This window comes from Montipora capricornis, chromosome 6 (assembly GCF_036669925.1).
Source record: "Montipora capricornis isolate CH-2021 chromosome 6, ASM3666992v2, whole genome shotgun sequence".
NCBI lineage: Eukaryota > Metazoa > Cnidaria > Anthozoa > Scleractinia > Acroporidae > Montipora > Montipora capricornis.
The window spans coordinates 4,266,637-4,275,798 of record NC_090888.1 but is presented as its reverse complement, the minus strand read 5'-3'; the positions used below and the strand labels follow the sequence as shown (position 1 = coordinate 4,275,798).

The window sequence follows — 9,162 nt, the reverse complement described above, 5'->3', positions numbered from 1 at the left end:
AAGAGCTATCTTGTACCATCTATGTTAAAGTCGCGTCCGCCGAAGGAGATTAGCGAGCTGGCAGCGTCTTCAGAACTGCCATCTCTGTTTCTGAGATTTGAAGACGGTCATGTTCCCGCAGGTTTGTTTCCCCGATTGGTTCTGGCGATCTTTCAGTGGGGCAAGGAAGAATTTGGGGAACCAGGAAAGGTTCATTTGTTCTGCAACTTTGCTAGATATTTCACCTCCTCGGACAACGACTGTTCTGTTATCTTTGTCTGCCACTCTTCATTCATTGAGATTGTTGTTCATAATGCGAATATTGGCCTTGACTCGATTGAAGATTTAGCCCCCGACTTAGAGATGAGCTATTCTCCAGATTTCCAACGTGACAACACTAACAGTAAGGTCATCCTTACGCGTGCCGTTTGTAGTCAAGTGGGCTTGACACTAGAGTGCATGCGCCACGAGTTCTGCTGGCTCAAGAATATGAGATATGACATGTGTATTATCTGCCAAGTCTGCTGTCATGGAGGTGGAGTCAATTTTTGCCTGGCTCATTGCAAACAAGGATGCAAAGAGGAGGAATGCCTACACTTCTGGCCAATTTCTAAGTTACGCACGGTCAAGTCTGCCACGGTTTGTACAAGATCTGCGTCCGCCCAGAGTGCCAGTGTCACAGTTTACTCACTGGTTTCCTGCAGTCAGTCATAAGGTAAATGTATGGGAACAGTGGTACAACAAAATGTGCCAAAATTGTAAAAATTTGGGAGCTTCTTTCCTGTCAACTGCTTAACAAGGGCTTTACGTAATCCCGGTACAACTTTCAATCCAGTACGACCTCCGGTTCCCGGTCTCTATCATGACTACCTTCATTCAAATAATACTGGTATGACTTTTCATATCTGAAAGAGAACTTTGATCCGGTACAACAGCACCGGGTTGAACTCGGACCAATGTGACTCCTGTTGATGCGCTATTTTTGAGATGCAATGAGAGAGAACCGGGATAAATTTGCACTGGAATGAAAATTGTAACCTTGTCATGCAAGCATCCCCAAAGTTGCTAGGGTCGCTACACTCTCCAGCTCATCACTCACTGAAAAAACAATTATGTAATGGGCAAAAAATTATTTTAAAAAGTAAAATCCGAGTGTTTTCGACACTAGGTCATCATAAGGGTTATCATCATCACCTTGCTGATGACCTAGTGTCGAAAACGTTTGGATTTTGCTCGTAAATACGGTTATTAGCCTTGTCAATCAGTTTATTTTTTCAGTTATGGACAACTATGTAATATGTAATTGTAAAAATATTAGTAATAATAGGAATAATTATGATTAATTCATTAATAATGATAATATTTAACTATTAATGATTAATAATTTATTTATTTAATTGTTTTTAGTTAAGCAATTATGTATTTTCTTGGGAGAACTGATGACTCAATAGCATCCGATTTTTTTTTCCTGTTTCATACAGGACTTGTTTTACAATAGATACATCTATTTTTTACTTAAACTGCTTGGGAGAAAGTAGTTGAGTGAAACCACTCTCTTTCCCATAAGACGCTGTCAAAAATGAAAACAACTACAGCAAAAGGATTGCATGTCACGCATTTTGGTTTCAAGTGCGCTGGCATCTTTTATCAATGATCATTTATTGGCCATAATCGTTGATCGTGGTCACTTGCTAGTTGTATTATAAATAAGAGCAAATGAATCAATGATATGTAAGTGCATCTCTAAATTTCTGAAGCGTTAAAGAGCACCAGCATTGAAAACGCCTGACATTCTTACCGTATTCATTTCGATTGTTTTCATTTAGGTATCACAGTCAGGAACTAGAGATAGCTACCAAAATTTTGCTTCCTCTAGTGAAGGTGAATAAATAAGATATATCGATTTAACGTTATTATTAACCTTCTTTGGGCAGGAAGGGGTCGTTCACAGTGGTTTGGGTGACTTCAAAAGAATTCTAGAAAGAGGTGAACCTTTTTTGGGAACTTTACCTGGAATATAAATAACTGATTAGCCAGTGCTTCGTTTAACTGGGTGATTCCATGGCAAAACATTCCAAGAAAAGGGTTTTCCGAAAATTCGAGGTTTATTTTCCGGACGAAAATTCAAAGTTGCACGCATGAAGTACGAAGTTCTTAATCTATTTTAGTATTTTAGTTTGGGCGTTTTCTTTACCAAGGGCATTTCGAACGACAATTTTAGCAACTATGGGAAGTAAACGATTGTCGACCTTTTTTTTAAGATAACGCAAAAGAAGTTATAGTTCTTCGTCGTATCATTTGCTGCTAAGTAATACTCTCTGAACTCAGTTTCCATAAAAACTAGATTCGGCCTTTACAAGTGAAATCTGGATATTTTTCGTACGCTTAATTTTAAACGTGGCTCTAAAAGTTGTTACAGCAACGGGATGGGAATTTATAAATCAATTTAGGGCTAGCTAATATAGCGAAGAGACTTGACGTGGTCCAACACTTACGGAGCATTTCACCTGAAGGAACTGTTGGTGAGCAAAGTGTAGTCTATTTATGGAATATTGTAGGTCATTTACCCGCCAAGCTCAAATTCTTTCAAAGGGAACATTTCTCTTATTGAGATGAAAAGTTAAGTGGTTTAATCTTTGACTGAAAGCAAAAACATCAGGCTTTTCTGTATCAATTGCAAACTTTTTTTTTCCTTTCCTTCTTTTGTAAAGTGAATTGACGTTACAATGTGCAAAAGCTCCCGTTCTTCAAGTAGCGTGCTGTTATGTGTATTTGTAATTGCTTTTTGTTTCTTGTAAATAATTAATAAAAAGTAATTTTTAATAACTTAAAGATTGCGGAGAGCGCTCCGCGATTCCAAATCAACGGTCGAAGACGAAAAAAAAAAAATCTGGTCGCACAACCCCAGAACCTCATTTCCATACGTAGAGACAGTTCAGATTTCTGGTCACGGTGTTGTCGTCAAACCAGTTTTGGCCGCCAAGCTCAGACTGCTTCCTACGGGACGCAATGAAGCGCATCATTAATATTTCTGAAAATTGTGATTACAGTGATGGCTATTCATTTCAACAGCTTTCATAAATTGGGAGCAATAGACCTTTTCGGCTTGTACACTTTGTTTTCCCAATACAGATCATGTGATAATAATCAGGAGGCTTGGTCCTTTGTTTTGTTCATTAAAAAGAGTGCCTGCAGACATATTCATGCTTGCATGCCCTCATTTTAATGAACAAAACAAAAGACCAAAGCTCCTGAGTATTATCACATGATCTGTATTGAGAAAAAAAAAATGTACAAGCCGAAAAGATCTATTTAATTTTAATTTTTAATGGTGTAATGATTTTCGGTGCGTAAGATTGATTTCTTTGATGAAATGTTTTTCCTTGAGAGCGAGAATTTATTGTTGGAAGCGTTTAAAACAGGATACTGTCCTTGCCATTTTTCGTCCTTGAGTCCTCCGTTCCCAGACACAGTTGCAACAAATGTTGCGAGTTCAACTTTTTTGGTAAATTCCCCGGCCGCTCTCAAGCGAGCTCGAGTATCTGCAAGTGCTCTCATGCGCGAATCGATAAGCAAAATAATTTAACTACAATTAAAATGGGTTTTTTCACGTTGTCAAAGCCGTTAAAGTGCTTGAAGGCACTGAAGCAGCATACGGACCATCGGAACAGTTTTATAGCCCTTTCCTCCCAAAGTCACGCAACGCTGCTTGTCACAACAACTTTTGAGAACCGGTTTTTCGATTTGTCCAATCAGAAAATCCCTCGAACGTAGTGTCCAATCCGGGAACTAGGACAAATTCTATCCCAATTTGATGACATGGAAATGAGGTTCTGGAGTTGTATCACCAGACGTTTTTTTTCTTTTTTTTACTTTATTAAAGTCATTCTTTAATCTTCTTAATCTCAGTCTAACAACTTACTTTACGAAGTTTTTTTTTTTGCACAATATCTGAATGTAACCGCCCCATGTTCACAAATCAATTTAGGACTAGGGTACTTATTACGGGACACTGTACCGAAACAAATCAAATCAACTCATGGAATCATAGGTTAGTTTTTGAGAAAAGAGGAAAACCGCAGCACCCCTAGAAAAACCACTCGGAGCAGAGTAGAGAACCAACAAACTCAACCTACATATGACGCCGAGTCTGGGAGTCGAACCCGGGCCACATTGGTGGGAGGCGAGTGCTCTCACCCTTGCGTCATCCCTGTTCCCTATCTAAATTAGCCAGGTGGCGAGAGCTTGAGTACAATTATCTAAAATAGTGATATTACAACTATGGCATTAAAGTGGTACTATGATCAAAAAATCATTTCCTTTTTTCTTCTGATTTTGAAAGAGTGTTCGCTTAACACCTAACTGGCAAAATTTTGAGCTTTGAGTTTTATCCAAAGGCTGTTTATTTTGAGTGTAAGTTTTGGATTTCATGGTCCGCCATTACTCACGTTCAAAACTGGCTGATTGGACCTCAGAGGGTTGGATCTAGAGAAAATGACGTCATTTACTCACTAGCCTAAGATTTCAGCTTGTAAACGCAATTTATTATATATGCAAAACCCGGGTTGAAAAGTCTGAAAGCCCGAAACTCCCGTGCTGCATACTAATTAGGCCGCGTACACACGCATTGCATTCTTAAACTAGTGAGTGTTTGACGTCATTTTCTCCTCGACCCAGCTCTCTCAAGATTTTGAAGTTAGTAATGGCGGACCAATAAATAAGAAAATTCCAGCTAAAATAAACAGGTGTCTTTTTAAAATCAGAACTTAAAACTTGGGTGAGTTAGTGTTTAGTTAACATAGTTTTGAAATCCAAAGGAAAAACTAAATTGTTTTTTGGTCGTAGTACCACTTTAAATAAGAGACGTCCGTATATTAAGGTTAAATGCTTAAAACACAGCAATAATGCTCTCAAGGGCGATCTCTTTGCGAGGGACGTTGACTTTGCTAGTAACAAAACGTAGGGCTTAAAACTGATCTAAAGCACATTTGCGTATTCGCTAGGAAATGGAGACAAGGCACTCGCCTTTCCCCTCAAGCTTCAGGAGTCCCTCGCTTCCCCGTCATGTGACCCACAACAAATTGTGAGTCCGTTTAAAGAGAAACAACCGCGGATGGAAGCTGCTTGGATTCGATGCTTGTCCTGGGTAGCTAATATAGCAAAGAGACTTGACGTGGTCCAACACTTACGGAGCATTTCACCTGAAGGAACTATTGGTGAGCAAAGTGTAGTCTATTTATGGAATATTGTAGGTCATTTACCCGCCAAGCTCATATTCTTTCAAAGGGAACATTTCTCCTATTGAGATGAAAAGTTAAGTGGTTTAATCTTTGACTGAAAGCAAAAACATCAGGCTTTTCAGTATCAATTGCAAACTTTTCCAATTTCCGACACGGGGAAAAAAACCGAAAACGAGACTTATATTTCGATTGGCTTGCCATATGGCAACCCAGTAAAAAAAAATGCAAAGAAAATATTCATTAAACTCGCTTTGAAAGAGGAGTTTAAGCGAACATGCAAATTTACTACTCTTCTGAAAAATCACGATGATATTCGTCCAGTTTTGGCGGAGAATAACTGACGTAATAGACATTAATTTTTACCAAAAGTGCTTGCAATCTTGCAATCTGATTGTTGATAACAGTCTGAACAACGCGGCTCGCGTCAACGAGTAACGCAAATGTATTAGCCAATCTCAAACGCTCATTTTAAGAGATAAACCAATCAAATTGCGAGAAAGTTAAGAACGCGTTTCAAACTAAAAATTGTGGCGTTACGATTTAGCGATTTTCGGAGAAAGCTACGAGGTTAACTCTGAAAATCCCGTATCTTTAGGAGTAAACAAGCACATCTTGTCAGAAATTGTTTGTTAAACCGCGGAATTTCGTACGGTAGTTCGGAAAAAGATGCCAAATTAGCCGCAGGGGAAAACTGAAAACTAAACGGAATTACAAAATTAATGACTTTCGCCGCCGATTATTTGCACTGTTTGCTCTGAGATGAAGATTCCTTGCACAGATTCAGGTTGGAATTCCATAATTCACACTGAACTACAAAATTAGTTCGACAGAATGTATTCTCTTCCACCATCAGCCTAGCCCTATTCAACAGGAACGGAAAAAGGTTCAGAATTTCTAACCCCGTTCAACTGGGACGGAAAAGATTCAGAATTTCTGACACCGTTCAATTGGGACGGTGAAAGCCAAGACTCTAATGACTGAGATCTGCGACGTGTCCTTAATTGCCTTGGATTATTAATTGCCCTCTTTTAAACAACGTTTTCATTGTGGCAGGTCCGCTGTTGTCAGAGAACCTTGACGTGAGAGAAATCTCATTTGAACTGGGAAGACAGCTCACTATCGCATTAAGTGGTAAGTCTTCATAGCTCAGTACTAGGGCTGTAAAGATGACAGGCACCGATGCATCGGTGAAGTGCCATAGCTTATATTGGCATTTGAACAACGTATCGTGTTAATACAATGCATTGAAATATGCTTCATGAAGAAAGTTGCGAAATCTCTTTTCCTAACTGTCCACTTTTATTGAACGGTAATGCCACGTGTTTTGCGGGGTGCTTTGAAAAAAATAGTGCGAGTCATCTACTCATAAAAACCGTACCGTGCTATTTATTATCACCTGGTGTCAGGCCCTAAGGCGCGTCGCGGGCTGCGAGGCCTAAGATTCCGCAAGGGTTGTTGCCCTTTTTTGTCGTCCACAAAACTCAGTTCCGCCGCTTTAGTGCGAGCGAAAACTTTAAACTTCCAGTGTTTTTGCGATCTCGATTTCAGGGTTCTTGTCTTTTACGTGCAGGTTTAAGATTCAAGTTCCTAGTGACGTGAATATCATTTGCGCCTTCAAGGGTAGCCGGAAACAAGATGAAACATCTTTCATTAAAAAGCAGAAAAGCTGGGGTGTTTGTGTGAAACAGCATTCTTCCAAACTTACCAGATTTGCAATTTATCATAGAGTGAGCTTTTACGTTGATATCCTCGACTTCTGAGGTATTTTGGGCTTAACTGCAGAATGCCCCTCCACTCGAAGTTGGACCCCTTAAAATCGGGATACTTGGCGACGCAGTTTGTGCCACTCTTTCTTTTTTATGTTTTTAGAACGAGAAATAGACACACTACGGGGCTACGTGGCTAAGCGGCTACGGAGCTACACAGTTCAATGTATATTACCTCGTTCTTCAATGATCTATTAGCCGAAGTGAACAAGAACGGGCTAAACTTCAGAATACCCGGCGACTGAAATATCTCATCAAATCCTGCTACCGCAGTCCCGCAGTCGACATAATATACATAATATTTTTATATAAACATCACGAAATATGCCGCTTGCATTGAACGCGTTGGTGTTGACCTTGTTGGTCCTTGCTACCGCAGTCCCGTAGTCGCCAAAATGAATACTGATTACTGATTACTGATTAGACCTAAGCATTCTCGTAATATTTTAGCTTTCATTTTGCGGTTCGGTCAACTTCACTTTTCACGAGATCATGTGAAGAATAAAGCACTCGTTTACTGATGAAGCCTAAAGCGCTCGTTGCAGTGATTAGGCCTAAGAACTCTCGTAAAATTTTAGCTTTCATTTTGCCGCTCGGTTATCTACACTTTTCATCGACTGCGGGACTGCGGACCGCGGTACCACTCCATTTCAACCGGCACTTAGTTCATTGTTCATCGACTGCGGGACTGCGGACCGCGGTAGCACTTCATTTCAACACTTAGTTCACGTAGCCACGTAGCCGCGTAGCCCCGTAGTGTCTATTTCTCGTTCTAAAAACGTAAAAAATAAAGAGCGTGCACAAACTTCGTAGCCAAGTATCCCGATTTTAAGGGGTAAAACTTCGAGTGTCGGGGTATTCTGCCGTTACTCCGTAGTTTGTCTTATATTACTTTCATGAAAATTGGTGGGAAAAAATATTGCTTTCATCTTTCATTACACACGACTCGATGGATAACCATAGCGAATTGTTTGCTCAAAAAATAGAAAAGCTGAAAGATATTCAGTATTCTTTGATTGCTCTCACGTGATAAGACGGCCATGTTGGTGCCAAAACAATAGAAAAATGTAGCTTTAGTTTTGCATAATAATAGAGTCAAATTCCCAAATTCCCAAAAGACTTTTTGGAATCCGTTACCTTGATAACCGCATTCGGAATCCAGCAGAAGCTGTGCTTGGTTTCGTAGCAGAAATACGAGGTCTGACAGTAGGAGAATTGTACGACGTCTTGAGCAACTGTGGCCTCCCTTTTTTGGCAGATGAACTGTAAAGACAATTACCCCACTGAGATGGGAGATTTCATTTCAGCATGGCAGTTTTCAAACATCAACTCCTTTGTTTCTTGCAAACAGACAACAAGGAAGGATTTTGCTGCTCCATTGACCTTAGTAGTAATGCTCCTGCCATAAAAAGTTATTCAATTCAGAGACCGTTCTCGAAGGGGCTCATTTATCGGAAAGGTCTCATAAATGGCGTACTTTTTCTCAACCTCAAAAGAGCTTTCGACACTGTGGATCACCGGATCTTCTTACAGAAGCGTTACCCTTTTATATTGAGTTTCCATACTTTGAAGTGATTTAGGTCTTATCTAACAAGTCGCAAACAGAAAACCTTTGTAAATGGCCATATGTCAGACTATTGGCCCATGATTTAATTTGTGGCGTCCCGGCCCCCAGTGATCGATCCTACAATCCTGGTCAAAACTGTTGGGACAATTCCCGCTTTCCCCCCACCCCCCATTAGTAAGTGTCCCGAAGTCTGTTGATCCGGATTGTAGTTCCCCGTGAGACTCTAATTATGAACTATGAAGCTCTCATCCAACCGATAAGGCTTTGTTTGCTTTAGCTCCATATTGAGCATCATAGATGTGTGGCAGTCTGAGAGACTCCAAAAACTACAAAATAGGGCTGCACGTTTAATCAATCTCTCTGACTGAAATGGGACTTTCACTTTACTCGATGAACTCGGTTAGGATTCTCTGAAGCGAAGACGTTCAAAGTAACTAATCTCGTCAAAGTACATTTTTGAAACTACTTACAGTTTTCACTCACCTAATCTATGAAATCTAAAATACGTCAAGCTTTTCGTTCGTAGACCGAGTACTGAAACGAAGCCGGTTTTTGATACCGTGGCTCTGTACTCTGGACCAGCTTGCCTTTGAGCGCCCACGCTTAACTC

General features: G+C 40.1%; 1 protein-coding gene across 7 annotated transcripts in view; it reads left to right on the top strand.

Moving 5' to 3' along the window:
- Positions 1-343: 343 nt before the first annotated feature.
- LOC138051331 (uncharacterized) overlaps positions 344-9,162 on the top strand; it is a 24,499-nt gene continuing 15,680 nt past the window's right edge. For all 7 annotated transcript variants that reach the window (XR_011132767.1, XR_011132766.1, XR_011132765.1 and 4 more), the window contains exons 1-4: positions 344-694; positions 1,806-1,860; positions 4,983-5,195; positions 6,273-6,350. Coding sequence is in view for 4 of the 7 variants with exons in the window: in XM_068897525.1 (XP_068753626.1) it covers positions 476-694; positions 1,806-1,860; positions 4,983-5,195; positions 6,273-6,350 (565 nt within the window). In the remaining 3 variants the exon portion in view is untranslated. The remainder of the gene's footprint in view (positions 695-1,805; positions 1,861-4,982; positions 5,196-6,272; positions 6,351-9,162) is intronic.